The sequence below is a fragment of the Pundamilia nyererei genome, unplaced genomic scaffold (assembly GCF_000239375.1).
Source record: "Pundamilia nyererei isolate P.nyererei 1_Seehausen unplaced genomic scaffold, PunNye1.0 scaffold00014, whole genome shotgun sequence".
Lineage (NCBI taxonomy): Eukaryota > Metazoa > Chordata > Actinopteri > Cichliformes > Cichlidae > Pundamilia > Pundamilia nyererei.
Window position 1 is genome coordinate 978,636 of NW_005187415.1, and position 19,061 is coordinate 997,696.

The window sequence follows — 19,061 nt, forward strand, 5'->3', positions numbered from 1 at the left end:
GCCGAGCAAAGCTCCGCCTCTCTTTACCTTCACTGCCCCCCTTCTCTTGTCACCCAGAGCCTGACACATGCAGACCAGCTCTGATCGCTGCTCATCACACTGTGTGGAGGCCTGTCACAACAGTCCGTTGTGGTGCTTGCGATAACTTAGTTTGGAGAAATCCCTGATCTCTGGATGAGGCATGTAAACATGGGACCTGTAGCTAAACTTTTACGGGCCTTGGAGGAGTTTTGAGGTCAGAGTGGGAGGGTTAAACTCTCCAGGCTGGACTAAAGCAACCTGCAGCCATGGCTGGACGTCAAGACCGACCCAAAGCGGCCACTCTGCCGTCCCGTTCCTGCAGCAGCGTCCCGGGGACCGGTCGATTGCAGAGGCGCATGGCCTTGTGCAGGATGGAGGACTGCACCTTTGACAGCTTTGAGCTGCTTTACAGTGGAGCTGTCGATAATTTCAAAAGCCATAAAAGTAACCTCAACCTCAGTAAGTTTGCCATCTTTGGAATATAAGCCGGACGTGACTAACACGAGCCAGCCTGTTTTAAAAGTGTTCTGAGGTCTCTAAGGTGCTCTAAACTTTACTTTTTAAATTGCTGAATCCATGGAGGTATTTAAAGGTTACATGCAAGTGTGAATGATTTGATTTTTCCTCAGCTTATCAAAGAAGGTTTAACCAGATGAGGTATGTTTTTGTCACATTTGAGTTGGGAACCAGGACTCATCTGTCCAGCTAAATATAGCATCTCTACCTCAGTAGTGGATCAGGACCATAAAAAATTCATTGTATAGGTTTGGGCTCTACTAGCTCTAATAATGGTGTGACAAGACAAAAATGAAAAATTACATGTATGCTTTGATTTAGGAAATTTCTGTATAGTGGTTATTATTGTCACAAATCCTCATCAGCATTCAGGAATGCAAACATTTAGTTTTATTTTGGCTTTTTGACTCCAATTATTCAAAAAAGAAACTGCTATGTGTCTGCGTAACACAAATCTGGATACAGGGCACAGAAATCCCGCCCACCTTTTGTTTAAGAGGGGCAGCCAATTGGAAGAAAGCCGGCCTGAAGCGAGAGTAGACTTAAAGTAAGAGGGGATTGAAGTGCTGCATTAGGGCCCAATATGAAATGGTTAAGAATTACTTTGAAGTGTGAGTCATGCAGCGCTACTCCAGTACAATTTAAAAATGTGCATAACGATTCCTTTTAACCTGGTACAAATAAAACACCGTTAAGCAGTGCAGAACCTCCATCATTTCCATAATCTGCCCTCAGCATCCAAACCTTCCTTATAAAATAATGTATCATGTGTAAAGTTCATAGTGATGTTTTTGTAGCTTTTCTACAGATATTATGGTTTCATTCAAAGTCTGCAAAGAACAGAAGGTCAGCACAATTAAAAGTGACATCTCTTGGCATGGCATTTAGCTAATCCCCTGCCTGTGTTACACATAAATGGTCTAGTCACTAGCTTTCGTAATGGCTGAAGAGACCCTGTGATGTGGCAACCCAGGATGAAGATTTATATATAGAAGTCAGCAATCCAGTTTTAGGTGCAGAACAGGCATGTTGACAGTATTATTAATATGCTATCTGATGTAGAGGGCCTCTGTGGAACAGAAAAAAACAGATTGTACTCTATCCTTCCTCGTCCGACACACATAGCGTACTGTGCCAAACTGTGCTGTATCACACACTTGTGGCCCCACTTCCAGTGCAGTGTTATGGACTCTGCAGCATCTCTATTTCTGGTGTTTTGAAGGTTATGGACAATGTGGAAGGAAACTACAGAGAGGGAATACATGCACGGGAAGGAGTGGAGCATGGGAGAAAGAAATTGGGGGTGGGGTGCAGGGAGTGGTTGTACGGAGTGGCAGCGTACGAGTGGGCATTAGTGGTAAAAAGCTGTGAAAACCACCCAAGTCATCTTGTTAAGAAAGAGATCCTGTGGTTGGTTTAGTTATGTTACTTGACTTGAAGGTCCTTCAGCAGTTTCATCGGACTGCTCATCAGTGTTGTGGAAATAATGCAGATATTGTGGTAGAAACCAAAGCAGGCCTAATGTTGCAGACACTGCTCCAGGTGATCACAGATGCTGCTTCAAGTCTTCATGTTTCCAGCTTATTTACCACTTGGGGCTCCTCCTCACCAAAAGTTAATGCAGGTTGTTTTCAGAGTATTGTCATTATGAATTCCTTTTCTGTACAGAGTGACTTTGCTTATGTTACACTAAACTCAAAGCCAAACTACTGCTTGTATCATACCCGCTGCTGCTGCTAGTCTTTTAATGTAATAGGTTTAAAGTTGGCTGCAGATCTTATGGCACAGGGCAACCATTAAGCAGCTTAAGCCCATTGCGACCTTTGGCCTGTGTTTTGCTTACTGTTATGTACACAGAGGCACGTTTTCATACATATTTGAATGCTGTGCCGATGGGAGGAGAGACACAGCCACTGTTGAATGTATGAGAGGAGTCATTTTGCATTTTGGGAAGTAAGAGATAAAATGATGGTTTGTTTTTCTTCTTTAATGCACCACTGCAGAGGATTTTCAAAAGGAAGACTTCAAAGAGAGCCAAATTTTCCCAAACTGCTCTGAGTAAACTAGAAATGCAGAAGAAGAATCTGAGGCAGAAACATTATACTGGATGTATTTCCTCTCTCAGAGGCAGCACCCCAGGTTGAAGCCAGCGCTGTAGCTGCAGGAGGTTCTGCCAATGAATGTTTTATTAGTGTTAATGGGATGTAATAAAGGACTAGAGTGAGCTATGAGGCTGGGTGATGAGAAAGAGAAAGTGGCAGCTACAGTCTTGTAATCTGAATCCTCTCCTCGGGTATGCGATGTTCTGAGAAAAGTGGGTGATTGGGGAGTTGCGCTGCTTTCATTGCTTTCTTTACTTTCAGCACTTTGCTACTTCAGGAACATGTTGCACCCGTTTCAGGTGATGTTTCTCGTTTTTAACTGAGACACCAACTTGTGTGCTTTTGAGGGTGTTCACAATGGAAGTGGTGCTACAGCAGGGCATGATTGTCCTCGAAGAGGCTTTGCTGATAATCAGAAATATTTCTCTTTAAGGTGGACTCGATCTGTCCTTTTGATTTTTGCGATTGCTTATTCGAGCATCTAATGGGTAAGTGGGTACTGATTGACGGGTGCACGTGCACACATTTCTGGCCTTCTCTTCTCCAATATTCATGTGCTCCTTTATTCAGGGGCAATAGAGTGTGAGACAGTGCTGATTTTGCACCCCAGGCTTTGAAAGTGCCGTTACCCGAAACCAATTGAAGCCATCACATGATTGACAAGGAGGAAGTGAGGAGGAGAGGTGAAGGTTATAGGCTATAAACGGGAGGGATAAAATGAGAAATTCGTGACTCAGCAGAGGCAGTTTTTTCAGGGAAAAGTATCTTTAAGCACAGCAATTTATTTTTTTTATTGAATTGAATTCTTTTACTGAAAATGGCATTGCACATAAATTTAAATCTTGCTTCTTATGTGCCTTTTTGTGACCCTGAGCATGTGAGAGTATGAATCTCATCATTTAAGAAAAATTAAATGTTACTGATATAGCATCTTTTATATTTTAAAGTAAAGCACATACAATATATCAGATGACCCTCTGGCGACAAACTTGGCGACAGTGGGAAGGAAAAAGTGCCTTTTAACAGGAAGAAACCTCTGGCAGTACCAGGGTCAGGGATCAGGATGAGCCATTAAAGATAACATAATAAGTTCCACATTGTGTCTTTTGTCCTGTCTTCCTCCCCTCACCCCCAACTAGATGGCAACTCCCCCCTAACCCTGGTTCTGCTGGAGGTTTCTTCCTGTTTAAAGGGAGTTCTTGATCTCCACTTTCACCAAGTTTTCTCATAGAGGGTCATGTGATTGTTAGGGTCTTTTCTCTTTTACAGTAGAGTCTTTACCTTACAATATAAAGGTGTGATATAAGTAAAATCGACTTGAATTAGAGTGAATTAAATTTGCTGACCTCCAGTATTTGTGTTGTTTTGTTTTCTCCAGAGGAGGAACTGAGGAAGCTGCGGGACGAGACCAGCGTGGACTCCCTGCGGCAGGAGCTCGAGAGGGAGCGAAGCAAAAGGATAGACCTGGAGCAGAAGATGAGCGATTTGCTCAAAACCAGGTGAGACGAGAAGACGGGACTGCAGAGTGAAGCACATGACGGGAAATGAGAGGAGAAATGTATGAAAAGGGAAGTAATAGTTATGAAATGAAAGGAAAGGGTGACGCTGCACTTTGTAACAGTTCAGCAGAGTTTACCACGGGGCAAGTTGGATGACGAGGATGTCGGTGCCGGTGCTGCCCAAGGTTTCTGTTATAAATAGAAGCATCAACAGCTTGGTAGGCAGGAAATTCCACAAGGGGGTGGGTGGGTGTGTGTGTGTGTGTGTGTGTGTGTGTGTGTGTGTGTTATTAGGGAGATGGAAAAAGGGAGAGGGAGAGGAAAAAAAACGAAAGGAGTCACGCGCTTGTCTGAATCTCCGCGCTGTGACACAGATGCTATCCTGGTGACAGGAAAAACCCACGCCTCTTGGCATCTACTGGGATACCCTTTACACTTGCGGGTGTGCATGTCTCTCTCTCATGTACTGTGTGTGTGTGGACTGTGTGGAAATGTTAGCTTGAATGCCCATGGGAAATTCTGCTGGTATTCTTCAAGTGATTGCCAGCGCTGAAACATGGCCTCAAGACTATCGAAAGCAGTTTAGGAATTTGTAAGAGGTGAAGTTAATGTACTGTGACCTGCAAGGTTTCCACAGTTAATACTTTGTCAGCAATATCCAGCATGAGCATAACAGACAGCAAACATTTCTTCTTCACTGGTATATGATTGGAATAAACAGTAAAACAAAGCATTAACACATTCTGGAGAAGCCTTCGCTTTAGGGAGAAGATCAATTCAGTCTTACGCTAGAATTTCCTGTCCATTACAAAGAAATATGACTGCAATTAAAGCCTTATAGATAAAAGAGCAACAAGTTTGCCAGTGCCAGTTTGCTCTAAATGTTGTTTCATCCATTTGTAACTACCACTGCAGTGCCTGTTCAGGACGTTTTATGGAATAAGAATGGCTGTAGGGATGCACTTATTGAATGTGTGTGTTTGTAGCTGTGCAGAATGGGTGATTTGTGGGTAGGCCCTCCCTAAAGGACCAATGAGTGATTTCAGATTTGTCATTGAGATTTATTTAAGTCCGACTGATGCAGATGCCTTCAGTTTTTGCAGGATATGAATAGCTGAATTAATGTGTCTGAAGTTAAAGGAGGATGTTTGCTGTACCACCCTGCCTCTTTCACCCTTTTCCATTTTTGTTGGCACTGATCCTTTTGTCTCATTGTGTGAGATTTTAACAGTAACCTTACTCACTGTGATAACAGGCAGAGTGAATCTTTCTAGTCTGGCTCTGTGTATGTCTCTTTGCCTTTTGTGGTGATCCGTTCAGTGCAGCAGCTTTCAACATGCTGGCTCATGTACTTCTTAAAGTGTGAGATTGCAGTTCTGACAATACAGAAGTGAGACTGACACATGACAGATCTTTCCCTTAGTTTTTTCGTGACTATGTGTGTGTCTGTCCCTTCCCTTCAGGCTAGAGGACTCTCCACCACAACCTCCCAGAAAGCAGCAGTCGCCCTCAAACAACAGAACAGGTAAGACTCCAAGTGGACGAGAAATGGGGGGGGGGTGAAGGTGGGCGAGTTGGAGTCTAAGGGAGAGGAAATGAGTCCTTGACGTCTTCTGAGTGTGGGAGTAAATCAAGAGGAGAGTTTGCGTGTGTGTGTGCACGTGTGCAGGGGAGGTGAGAGTGTAGGATGCGTGCAACGGAGCGCTCGATGGGAACAGAGTGGGTCGGAAGGGTTTGTGGGTTACTCCAGGACACGAGGCAGTATGTAGTGTGCGTGACAAACACACAGACACGTGCACGCAAACAGAGGGGTTTCCTGTGTGCGCTGTGTGCTGTCAAGCGCAAGTAAGCAACACAACAAACCACATTAATGCATCGAGGCTGGTTCCTATCATTAGTCCAGATCGTCGCTGTTAAGAATGAGTCTGTTTTCAAAATATTTGCGCGAGGGACAAATGAGACGAGCTCATTAGTGCAATAACGGTCAGATTCTGATATGTGCTTTCTTTTGGTTTCAGGCTGAACAGTTACTCTCATAGGTTGACTTTCAGTGATCCAGGGATTGGTGTGTGTTTGTGTGTGTGAGATATTAGTGAAAGGGAGGGTGAGAGAGTGAGGCTAATTTTGGAAAATGGGTTATGATTGTAGATCACTTCATCTAGGGCAGACATAAGAATATGTTAGGCCGGCTTATGCAGATCCAGGTTTGGTAAAGTGAGGCGGTCAGTTAGTGGCAGCCTGTGAGGACTGCAGCACATCTCCTTCATCCACAGTTTACTGCGGTTCAGCCTGGAGTCTGTTCAGAGATTTTTAGCTCATTTTTCAGCTTTAAATAAATTATAAGATTTGTGTTAAATTGAATCTTCCTTCCTGTAGTTTGACATCAACATCTACATATATAACAAAGAGGTCCAGAGCGTGATCGTGCACCCACGCAAACGATCGCCACCATTTGAAACTTTTAAAGTTGTGTGTTTGCAGAGTCAACCTCCTGCTGCAGCAGTTACAGCACCCTAAACTTTGTAACACATTTCAGTGGTGATGTGGCTGTGATGTCACTAAAGGTCAAACTATAAAGAGCAAAAAAAGGAAAGAAAAAAAAAAAAACCACATTACCACCGTGAAGTGAAAGCGTTGCTATGTTACCCTCAGTCACATGTTAGTTTAAATGAGCTGGCACTCAGCTACCAAAGCCCTGCCGTAGATAATGTGAAAGAGAGAAATCGCGTCTGTTTGGGCCCTGGCAGTGGTGGCTTTGAAAACTGTAAATGTAACTGCTTCTAGCTGAATCGCATCATCTACAGCAGAAAAAACTAACTGTATTCATTCTCATATGGCAATAAATGTCTGAGCAGTCAGGCTGTTAGTCACCTGTGGGTACTACCACAACAAATTAGTGTTCACTTGAAACACCACAGCAGATTAGAGCTCTAGTTTTTGCTCAGGGGCACTTCAGCATTAGCAGTTGACTGTTGTCCTTGTTTTGACTGGCAAGTATGCAGTTTATGAGGATATCAGGCCCACCAGGCTGCATGCAGAGAATACTAAGGTTATAAAATCCAGGCAGTTATTTACAGTAAGTCAGCTTATCGTGTAGAAAACACGGATTCGTTACACAAAGTGCAAAGTATTTTTTTGATATATATTTATTCACACGGCAATAGCAAATTTAGCTTTTATGTAACAGCACAGGCTGCAAAGCTCTGTTGGTTCAGCTCACACCTTTCCACACAGCCATGTCCACCTGCCTGTGGTGATCCTGACTGTGTCATTTCTGTGGCTTAACCTGTAACAAGACTTAATAATGCAGAAAAAGCAGACACCATGGCCCAAAGCTCTCCCAATCACGTGCTTAGAAACACAGAAGCAGGCCTGGCGTGAGTCCTTGAATTTGCTCAGCTACCGTTGGATAATAACTGTCTGAGACCAGGCTTAAGTGGTCCAGTCTGGGTCCCATGACAGGGCAGGAGATAGGGTTGGAGTAAGAGTTATTGATAACATAAGCCCATCACATATCAGTGATTTTCTTTTAACAATGCATGATTGTTGGTGCAGGGGATTACAAAAGTAAGTCGTGCTTATAGCAGCAAATCAAAGTTGATGTGTTTTCTTTAGCAGAGAAACAGCAGAAGGAAGTGTGGAGTTCACGGCTGCAGAAGTGGCTGTACGAGCGCTTCGGGGTTTACATGGAAGACTTCCGCTTCCAGCCGGAGGAAAGCACAGTGGAGGCTGAGGAACCGCTAAGTGCTAAAAGGTGGGTGAGATGTGGTCCTGAGCAGAACATAACTCCTCGGGTTGTTGAAGAAGATGTGGAATCGGAGTGCCCGGCGAGCATAAAAGCTTCGGTCTCGGTGGACGAGACCGAAGCTTGTACCCTCACCCTGTAGCTGTCTCTGGTTTGATTTTGCACAGAGGAAGTGGGGGTTTTTTTTCTCATCGTACTTATTTTCTCTCCTCCTCTGTACAGAACAGTGAGTCATTACAGACGGATGAAGGCCAAAGTGTTAACACTTCCCCTCTCACATAAAGCAGCATTTATTTTTTTTGCGTGTATGTCAGCATCTACGCGTAATCTGACCTTCACTTTCTTTTGTTTTCCATCCAGGTTGACAGAAAACATGAGGCGACTCAGTGAGTATAAGCTTTTACTTGGCATCCTCTACATAATAATGATAATAATAATAATAGTAATGATATCACTAACACACATTCATGCAATACTCTAGTTCTGTGTATTGTAGATCTAATTTTTTTTCCCTTTTGAACATTTCGACATGTAGTTAAATATAAAAGTCCTGGAAAATTTCACAGTAAAAGGCTGATTCACAAAGAGAACCAAAAGTAAAGACATTGCTGCTCTGTCTTTAGCTTTACACTCTCAGTGAATCCCTGTGTCTTTGCTGTTTCAGAGCGAGGAGCCAGACCTGTCACCAACTTCTTAAGGAACCTCTCCGCCTTATCTAATTGGCACTCCGTGTACACCTCAGCTATTGCCTTCATTGTGAGTCTTACACTTCAGACATGTGAATTAATGTTTTTACTTTGTCTAATAATCGCACTTCGATATTCTCTAAAAGAAAACTTGAGGTTAGTTGTGATACAGGATTACCTGCCATGAACTGCTGATGGCTTCTGCACAGTTTGGGTGTCATTGACAGCTGTGCTGCTTCTGTCATCTGCCGTCTCTGTCACTTTGACACCTTGCACTACATTTTCACCACCCTGCCTTTATTTGACTGCAGTTGTGACTTTTTCCTCTTTTCTCTAAATCGAATCCAGGAATAGGTGAGACTTCATAGAGGATGCAGGGCAATTGTGATGAGAGAGAGGAAATTGATGAAGTTAAATTGAATGATTTAGTCGAATTTTGAGATCAAGACTTCTTGCTTGTACTTTACAACAGTTATTATATGTATTCAGTGTAATTCCTTATTATCCCAATGTGATTTTTTTTTTTACAATTTTGGGTCTCTAAAATCAACCAGACTGGAAAAGGAGTCCGATGATAATTTTGGACAGCGGGTACGACCCTTTTAATAGAAAAGAGTCGTTTCTGTAGTTTTACTCTGACCTAATTGTCTTACAGCTCGTGGCCGGGAGATTAAATGAATATTAAAGTCATGTCTGCTTCACTGTGATGAGTTGCAGTGATTCTGCCAGCGACTGCAGGCCTAATCAGAGCTTCATTAATGTCCAGTCAGTGGTTATGCTAAATCATCCTCAACCCACTGATTATGGCCCTACACCATCTCAGTATCCAGACGTGATGCTGGTTTAGTGTTGACAGGTGACTCAGCGTCTTCCACTGCTGATATATCACCCAAGTTTATGCGCTTCAGGCTTACAATGAGCCCCTTGATTCCTCTTTATGTCCATCTTATAATTCATTGCTGTTATTGACTGAAAGAATGTGTCCTCGCTGCTATAAAGTGCTGAATTTAATGCATATCGGTTGTTTATTTAAGAACAACAAACCACGTTAACCTGTGTATATATATTGTCCTTTTTTCCCCCTTTTGAATCCAGATTTACATGAATGCTGCTTGGCATGGCTGGGCCATTCCCATGTTCCTCTTCCTGGCTATCCTACGCTTGTCCTTAAATTACCTCATTGCCAGGTAAAAACTGTCATTTATTCATAAAAGCAGGATCATTTTTGCCTCAGCTGTTGCTTCACGGTTGAGCTCGATTGTTTGTAAAAGGCTACAGTCCGATTTTCAGCTTTTAGCGTGATTAGTTGTGCAAAAAACCCACATTAACATCCACTACTGAGGCCACAGCTGTGCTGGTAGTACACAGATGCACACCGCGGCCCTTAGTCACACAGCAAATGTTTGTTAAAACCGCCAGATTTTAAAAACATGCACACATTTGTGCATATTTGGGGTTGTTGTAATTGTCGCTACAAAAGAGCAGTACTTGCTGGAAAAGTCGGTCCTTTAAAGTTGATGTTTTGCATTGAAGGAATAGTTGCCTTATAACATGTGCATTATTTATACCTTCTATTTTTCAGAGGTTGGAGGATCCAGTGGAGCATTGTGCCTGAGGTCTCTGAACCCATGGTAAGATGCCTTCCTGCTGTTGTTGTTGTGCAAGTCAGAATGAAATGTATCCATGACTGGAGATCAACGTGTGGCTTTTGTGTGTGTGTGTGTGTGTGTGTGTGTTGTTAAAGGAGCCTCCAAAGGAAGACTTGACTGTGTCTGAAAAGTTTCAGCTTGTACTTGACGTTGCACAAAAAGCACAGGTATAACGAGGTTCATCTAACGATCCAACCGCTGCTCGAAACAAGACAAACTCTTTAATGAGGTGCTTTTAAATCTCTTCCAGAACCTCTTTGGAAAGATGGCTGATGTTTTAGAGAAGATAAAGAAGTGAGTGGTTTTGTTTCAGCCTGACAATCAAGTGTGCAAGAAATGCACATAACTTATATACTGATGTGTATTCTGTCCTCCTCCTGCTATCTGTTTCAGTCTGTTCATGTGGGTGCAGCCAGAGAGCACCCAGAAACTTTACGTCTGCCTGTGGGTGACTTTCATCACCTCCTGCGTCCTGCCGTACAAACTGCTGGGCTTTATGATTGGTGAGTGATGTTCACAAAGCATCTTTTTGATTGTGACAATACGTGAACTCAGTCACAAACAGATGCAGAACTTGTGGAGCCGTACTCCCTCAGCCTGTGTGGGGAAGCTGCGGGCTATTGGCATATAGATCTTATACATAATTACTACTTTTTAGCATCTCCCAAACCACTATGCACTCAGACTTTCTTGAAAGGTGCTCGGAGCAAACTGTTGGCATAGAAGCTGCTGTCATTTAGCCAAATTTCCATCTAGCACTTCATTTCTCCATTTAAAAGGAATGAATAACCAAAATCAATGTATGCTTAAAAGCTGCACTGGACATTTAAACAAAGTAAATATACTGACATTTATTATTTCAGATCCCATCTAAGATTTCTTCAGTGACTCATTTCAGTTGGAGAAACAAAACAGACCACACATTCAGCGTGACTGGGAATGAGGGCTTTCTTTTCTGCGCAGATAGCTAACTGCATTTGGAGACAAAATTAGAGGCAAGGCTGAGATGGTTTGGACATGTGCAGAGAAGGGAGAAAGAATATATTGGACGCTGAGGATGGAGCTGGCAGGCAGGGAGATGAGAGGATGACCTCAGAGGAGGTTCATGGATGTAGTGAAGGAGGACATGCAGAGGAGGACGGGGTGAGATGGAGGCAGATGATCTAATGGGAGCAGCTGAAAGAAGAAGACAGCTAGCTGAGCACATTGTTACATTGTGAACATGGAATGGAAAAATGTGACAGAGTGCAGAGGAAACCAGTCTGTGTTGGCACAAAGTGACATCGGCAGGCTGTATTGCACCCATCATGGGGAAAATCCCCACATAGTCTGTACATGCGTGACTCTGGTTGTGGGTAATTGATACCAACAGGGAAAACGATAAGGAATGGCAGGAGCCTGGAGACCTGGCAACACACGGCAGCTGCATGACAGGCTCCAAATACAAAACAATTATAATAAAAGCGTTCCCCCAAAGAGAGTCCAGTTTGTAAGCGGGTGTCAGCTGGTGGGTCAGTCATCGGAGCCCAGTTCATGTAGTGGAGAAGAAATCTGTGGTCATGTGTGCATCTGTCCCACATCAGTCTCATCAGGAGCTCTTAGGCTGGTTTTCCATCGAGTTTAACTGGAAATTGGAACCTCTGCTCATCATTGGAAGCTTTTCATTATTCTGCACTTTATTCTGTAAATCTGCTGTTTTACCATGAGGAGAAAATCTGACTGCTTAGCTGGGGAGGCTCTGGATAACCAACAATACACCAGAGTCACTTTGAGCTCCAACATATAACTGGCTCAGTGTCTGTATGTGCAAGAATGGGCACAATGCTGAAACTAGTGACGTCATCAAGGTCAGCTGCAAGGACTACTTTGGGCGGGGGGGGCGTCACCTATTTGGGGCATCCCTTTGTCTGTCAGTGAGGCACATCTGAGGGGTTATTTTCACTAAACTGTGTTGCTTTGCATCATTTAACCTCTTTTATTTTAAATTTTTTTAAGAATCAATGTGTCTGTGATTACTCTCTTTGCAGGCCTGTACGCCGGCATCAAGTTCTTCATCATAGACTTCCTGTTTAAGAGTTGCCCGAAGCTCCGCGACAAGTATGACACGCCTTACATCGTGTGGAACAGCCTTCCCACCGACCCCCAGCTCAAAGAGAGGACAAACGCCACGGTGTCGAGACGGGTAAGGCGAACAGACCCCAACACCAACCCACACGCGTTTTCTACCACAAACACTGCTTCCTGTCTCAGGTTCTTGATTTTTTTTTTTTTTTTTAATTAAAATCTTAAATAAGAAAATATTTCTTCCTTTAGCCCATCACGATTTCAAACTTAAAGACCTGAGTTGTTAACAGGTTTATACCACAGAGGCTTTCAGTTGCATTGCAAAACTTCTCCCAGGCTAGAAGTTTGAGTGAATTCACATTATTTGCAGATTACTATATAAGCAATCATCTCAAACACACACACACAAGAAGAAAGGCACATATACCACCTCCATGTGGGTGTGGATCATCCATCAGCAGCAGGTCGGGTCCAGTCTTTCATGTTGTCAGCAGTCCACCCACTATAGCCCACCTCCCACTGACTCCCTTTGTGGTGGATAAAAATAGATCAATAAAGTATCAAAACTATGGCGCTGGCAGCCTTAGCCCAATTTCCCTCGGGATGAATAAAGTATGATCAATCAATCAATCAGTATATCACCCCTCCTGTCAATAATGCAATACAATTGAGCCCGTGATTGTTCTGTGTGGGTACCACAAAGTTCCTCTCTTACATGAATGTCTGAGTGTGTGTTTGCCGTGGCCGCAGTCACAGGTCTGCTCTGTCGTTTCTCTCTCTCAGCTCTCTGGCACTGAGAAGGTAGGGCCTCTGGTGTGTCTACTCTACTGTGCTTGTGTGTGCTGCCAGTTCACCACAATGCGTGTGTGTGTGTGTGTGAGTGATGTGTGACACACCTAGTGAGTGGCTGTCAGTAATTTGTGAATGCAGTGGATCAAAATGTCAACAAAACGGTCTGCGATTTTCCTTTTTGCTCTGACACTGCGGTGTTTTTATTCTCTTTTGTTTGAATGATCTTTAAGAGCCTGCAGCCCCGTGACATTTTGGATCCACGAACATAGATGCTTGTGAGAATTAGCAGTGTGTTTACTGAGTAGGCACGTAGAGAAGATTTGACGAGTGTAGTTTCATGTTAGCACATTAATATCGTCCTGTTCCCCTTAAATACACCATAACTGCTGTTAGATCATTAGATTAAAACTCTTATGTAAAGAGGCCTGCATAAAAATGAACCGAACAGTTGATCTTACCATCGAGGTGGTGGCCACAGGCCGCTGCTCTCTCCTTCTCCCTCTGACTGATTTTTCTCTAGTTTTACTTTTTTCTCATTGTTCTTGTCACTGCTGTTAGCATGAGATGGACCCGCATAACAGGCTGTCCATCTCCTTCAGGGTGATGCATCCACGTGTTGTTACAAGGTTTGCTGTCTCCCAGCATAGGAGTGTGGAGGAGGTACTAGGAGCTGGGCCCATTGCAAGAGTAAAGCTGGACAGGGCCATAGATGGGCATCAACCCAGCAGCAGCACCAGTATCTGTTCCTCTGTGTGAGGAGGAACAGGAGGAGTACTGCCAGAGCTCTACAGAATGGCCTCCAGCAAGCTAATCATGTGATAGAATCAGACTGCAAGAGGGTGTTATAAGTCCTGGTGTCTTTAATTTGACCTGCGCTCACAGCACCGTGCAGCTCACGCATTTGCTCGTTGGCTTTTGGGGTTTTTTTTGTTTTCTTTTTTTTTTTTTAAGCTTCAGGACCGTGAGGACTTCATGCCACCTCTTGGAGTCTGATTCTGTTAGTTTGATCAGAAACATGCACAGGAAGCTTGCTGCAGGTCATTCTGCAGAGCTTTGGTACAGAAAAGCAGATGTGCTGCTAAACTCATGTAATACCCGCCTCCTGGTTTCTCCCCCTTTTTCCCGTTGGCACTCGTGGATTTTATGTGTCGTCCTTGAGGAGCTGGACTAGCTCTATAACCTGACTGGGCTGCAGGTGTAATATCTGCTACCAGCAGTGATGAGGACTCCATCAAAAAGTAGAAGTGGCGTAAAATCAATCAAGAGGCGTGATGGCCCGTTTATGCTCGCCAGTTTTTTCCCACATGACAAAAGTGGAGTCTTTTTGCGCCACCACAGGTTTAAGAAACAATTGTGTAACTCTTTCAGTTTTAATGACACATCAACACAGAAGCTCAAAGATTCACAGATTATATATGAGGAGATGTTGAAACAGTATAGGAAGATCAGACTTTCTGGAAAAAAATTTAGACTTCTGCTCCTGTACTGTACCAGCGCTGATGTGGAGGCTTTTCCTGATCATTCAGGAGAGTACTGCAGCGTATAGTCACACCCTCAGTGCTGGTATAAATGCTACCAAGCCGTGATGACCTTGCTGTTTGGTTGCAAATTGTGTGGCGAGCGTAAATGGGTGATAAGGAGCGAGCCAGTGTGGCCACCTCCTGCAAAATGACTCCTTTTTGTGGTGTTGCCTCTTCAGTGCACCTGCAGCTGCTTTCATTTGCACCGACGCAGCTGAACTGGTAGTGGAGTCACAATGGTTTATGCTTGCTAACTGGAGAGATCAGTAACCCTGAAGTTTATCTGACTTTGTCTTGTGATAACCAACGCTGGTGTAAGTAAAACTGTAAAACTGCAGTGGACACGAATGTTTTTGGTAAACGCGTGTTGTAGGTTATTTATGGATGCTGACTTGAATGATGGCCTCACTCTTTGCTTTGCACGTCACTCCTGAGCCTGCTGTGAAGAAAGCGCACATGATGCAACCTCAAAAGTTGGGGAGCTGTTTGAAGTTCGGCCACTTGTCTCTAAAGCTGCGGGATACTGTAGTTCACACAGATTTATAAAACCTCATCCGCTGAGTTTAATGTGACTCTTTCTCTCTGTCCTCCTTTTATGTTCTCACTTTTTTCCCCTTCCCTCCATCCTCCTTCCCCTCTTCCCTCCTACTCTCTCCAGGTCCAGCCGGTGGTTTCTCGTGGAAGCCTCGCCAACGTCCCGTGTGGGGGGAGCAGAGAGGAGGACAGCGGTCGCTCTCACAGCACCAAGAAGGGAGCTTTCCACGAGATTTTCAACTTGCCAGAGTCAGAGCGCCCTCTGCCAGGTAAGAGCAAGTACTACAGTTTTTTATTTATTTAATCTTTTCCTTTGGCACCCATTTTTATTTCTGTACATCCAACTTAGAAATGTCCTAAAGCTGGAATCATGTGTTTTCTGTGAATAACGCTCCTTCATCATCTTGTATGCTGTTTGTTCACAGTCTGTGAAAATGGCTGGAGGTGTTGCCTGATAAACCGAGACAGGAAGATGCCCACAGACTACATCAGGAACGGGATGCTTTACGTCACGGAGAAGTAAGTGGAACATCTTTGTCTCAGGGGAGAGCTTTATCGCATCAAATCTCTGAGCGGAGGAGAGAAGCAGCACTTCCATTTACAGGTGGAGCAGACGAGAAGAACGGAGATTCATTAGTCCAGAGGAGACGTAGTTTTAAGTTGCGCTGAGCCTCATCTCTCCTCCTCTCTGTGTAGCTCTGTGCAGGGTAGCCTTCCTCCTGAGAACACTCGACTCAAGACTTTATTACACGTCTGTTCAATTTGGATGGTTTTTTGGTGTCTTTGTTTCCCTCCTTTCACAAAGCTCTCTGTCTCTCTCAGTTACCTGTGCTTTGAGAGCTCCAGCTCCAGATCGAGCTCCTCAAAGAAGCATAAAGTCATCAAGCTGGTGGACATCACTGACATACAAAAGGTAATGACTCAGTAATACGCATAAGGAATGTCTCGAGGCCAGCAGCCTCTCTAAAACTGGATAATTACTTACTTTAAATATTAATAATGAAACGAATGTAATTCTATTCTGGTGTGTGTTTAAAGCAGATATTTCTGGTTTTCTCCTCCACAGTACAAAGTGTTGTCAGTCCTACCAGGAAGTGGGATGGGCATTTCAATAGCCACTCCTTCCACTCAGAAGGTACAGACTTTGTATATTTATTATTATGTTTGCAGTCGTGATTTCATTTGCTTCAGCTGAAGCTCAGTCCAACATCTTAATAATTATCTGCTATAGATGTTGTGTTTTTGTCCTTTCAGTCAGATTCAGACAAGTCAGCAGTAATTCTCCAGTATTGCATGTGACAAATCGAAATTCACAAATGTGAGCTGCTGTGGGTTTCTGTGGGCGTTTCATTAAGATTTGATTTACGAGCCGATTAGTTGGCCATCAAGGATGTTACCGGGTAGCTTGATGACAGAGCTGTAGCATCAATAATTTTCCTACTGAGGAAGTAGAGAAAGAGGTTGGTGAGATTATTGGGAACAGTCATGTCTATAACTTCTGTTCCCTTTCAGTCGATTCACTCGGTACAGCACACGTAGTATTAGATGTCACTGCTCCACAGTACTGAGTGAACCGACTGAAAGGGAAAAGCAAAGATTGTAGGTACTGTACAGTGGTATACAGCGATCAGGCATAACATTATCAACACTTATTATCTCTGCATTGTGGCGCCTGTTAGTGGATGCTAATTATTAGTGAGAAAGTGTCCTCAAAGTTGATGTTAAAAAAAAATGGGTCACATTGTGATGGCTAGACGACTGGGTCGGAACATTTCCAGAGCTGCAGTTCTTGTGGGCTGGTCCAAAGAAGGAATGGTGGTGAACCAGCAACGAGGTCATGGATGCACGTGAGGAGTGAAGGCTGGCGTCGTCCGATCCAACAGACGAGCTTATGTAACTCAAACTGCACAAAACGTTCTGGTTCTGATAGAAAGGGCTCAGAATAGAGAACATTGCAGTTTGCTGCAAATCGGGCTGAATAGCTGCAGACCAGCCAGGTGTCCGTGCTGACCTCTGTCCACCACTGAAAGCGCCACCACTGGCATCAGAACAAGACCACGGAGCAATGGAAGAAGGTGACCTGGTCTGATGAATGTTACATCACATGGATGACCTGGCACCAGGATGCACAATGGGGCAAAGGCAAGCCTACAGAAGCAGTGTGATGTTTTGGGCAATGAAATGCCGGGAAACCAGCATATCCAGGACATCCAACAGTCTAAAGCATTGTTGCAGACCATGTATGCTGTTATGGAAACGGTGCTCCCTGATGGCTGTGGTCTCTTTCAGCGGGATAATGCTCCCGCAGCAAAGCAAAAACGGTTCAGGGATGGTTTGGGGAGCACAAGAACATGTTTAACACTCAGATTTCCTCAGATCTCAATCCTGTCGAGCATTTGCGGGATATGCTGGACGCGCTGGAGGCCCCACCTCACAACATACAGGACTTCAGGGGTCTAGTGGAGTCCATGCCTCGTTGAGTCAGGGTTGTTTTGTCAGCAAAAGGTTTTACTAACACAATATTATTCAGCTGGTCATAATGTTATCTCTAATCAGTTTGTATTTAGATCATCTGAAGGTTGGACTTTGGCGCCCCCAAGTGGAAGCTCGCTGTAATTTTTTATGTGCAACTGTTCATTTGTTTATGGTGTAAAATTTCCCTTTATTGGTTGGGATGACAGCGGTTATTACTGTTGTTGTTATTATAATTTTTGTTATTATCAGCTTCTGTTTGAGACTCTTGTTGCTGTCAGTACTCATGATGTGCTAAATTTTTCCAGATAAATTGCTACACTCATTTCCTCTTAAGCCAACTTCCCCCTGATTGGTTGGTTGGCTCTCACATAGAGATAATTTGAACATGTGGGTGGGGCTTCTGTGCTTACAGAGTGTAGGGGGGTGTCTCTCGATGATATCATATAGAGCCAAGAGTAGAGAGAAACCCTCCTAAACAGAATGTGTACAGAAGTTTGAACCCTGAGGTTTTGCTCGCAGGGATTACTTGCACATATGCCGGCCCAAGGCGGGGGCCACGCCAATAAGCTAAACTCAATTTTCTTCTATTAATTTTATTACTTTATAAACATATCGGTGCTTTGCCCTTGGGAAAATTAACTGCCCACCACTGCACTGACCTCAGTGTTTAAAACCATGCCTGTGTTTGGTATCAGTAGCCCAGTAGCCATCATCATAACTTAATAATCCCACTTTAATGTTAATAATCTTTTATAATAACTCTATTATCGGGGAAAGATATACTCTGATACCATCACAGGGCTTTCAACAGTGTGACTGCTGCATGCTGCTGAGAATGATGCTTTCCTCCATGTTCCAGCTTTACTGAAGAGGTTTTTTATTCCAGTTTAGTTATGTTTGTTGTTTTTTGCCTAGTGCTGCTTTAACTTGGCAGCAGATTCTATTTTATTTATTTTTTTACCACAGTAGAAGCACACTAACAGCCAAGGATCTCTGTCTCCTCTAGCCATTGGTGTTTGGTGCCATGATCCACAGGGACGAGGCTTTCGAGGCCATCTTCACCCAGTACATGAAGATCGTGACCAGCAAACCGCCAGCCAGCGCCGAGCTCTAAAGAGCCTTCAGCACTCCTCCGCCGGGGCTGAAGTCTGATGCAGAGAACCTCCCGAGTCTCAGCCGAACTGGATGACACTCTCTAACGCCGCACTCTTCGACCGTGTGCGAGCTGCCTCCTCATCCTCATCATCATAGTCGATGATCTCGGCCCAGTTGGTGGATTTTTCTGCTTAGGCCACGTTAGAGGGAATATGTGGGTGTAGCTGGTGTTTAGTCACATGACGCTTTTCCTGTGGGTGATTATGGACAAAATTTGCTAAGAGAGGAGGATGATCAGTGTGGTTTTATCAATCATCAGGAGGCTGGTGAGGGGGGCTGGCCTCCTCTCCCACCACTTGACTT

At 44.0% G+C, this 19,061-nt stretch overlaps 1 protein-coding gene across 3 annotated transcripts in view; it reads left to right on the top strand.

Annotated features, from left to right (window-relative positions):
• Nucleotides 1-19,055, top strand: part of gramd4a (GRAM domain containing 4a) — a 48,642-nt gene extending 29,587 nt beyond the window's left edge. Inside the window, exons 4-20 of one of the 3 annotated variants that reach the window (XM_005725113.1) lie at nt 4,018-4,138; nt 5,602-5,663; nt 7,754-7,892; nt 8,244-8,269; nt 8,548-8,639; nt 9,665-9,756; nt 10,152-10,200; nt 10,314-10,385; nt 10,469-10,512; nt 10,612-10,721; nt 12,246-12,400; nt 13,066-13,083; nt 15,253-15,397; nt 15,554-15,647; nt 15,951-16,041; nt 16,195-16,263; nt 18,610-19,055. In XM_005725113.1, coding sequence (XP_005725170.1) covers nt 4,018-4,138; nt 5,602-5,663; nt 7,754-7,892; nt 8,244-8,269; nt 8,548-8,639; nt 9,665-9,756; nt 10,152-10,200; nt 10,314-10,385; nt 10,469-10,512; nt 10,612-10,721; nt 12,246-12,400; nt 13,066-13,083; nt 15,253-15,397; nt 15,554-15,647; nt 15,951-16,041; nt 16,195-16,263; nt 18,610-18,717 — 1,487 coding nt within the window. In that variant the 3' untranslated portion in view covers nt 18,718-19,055. The remainder of the gene's footprint in view (nt 1-4,017; nt 4,139-5,601; nt 5,664-7,753; nt 7,893-8,243; nt 8,270-8,547; nt 8,640-9,664; nt 9,757-10,151; nt 10,201-10,313; nt 10,386-10,468; nt 10,513-10,611; nt 10,722-12,245; nt 12,401-13,065; nt 13,084-15,252; nt 15,398-15,553; nt 15,648-15,950; nt 16,042-16,194; nt 16,264-18,609) is intronic. The other 2 variants (XM_005725114.1, XM_005725115.1) reach the window with 2 other exon arrangements.
• Nucleotides 19,056-19,061: the final 6 nt, after the last annotated feature.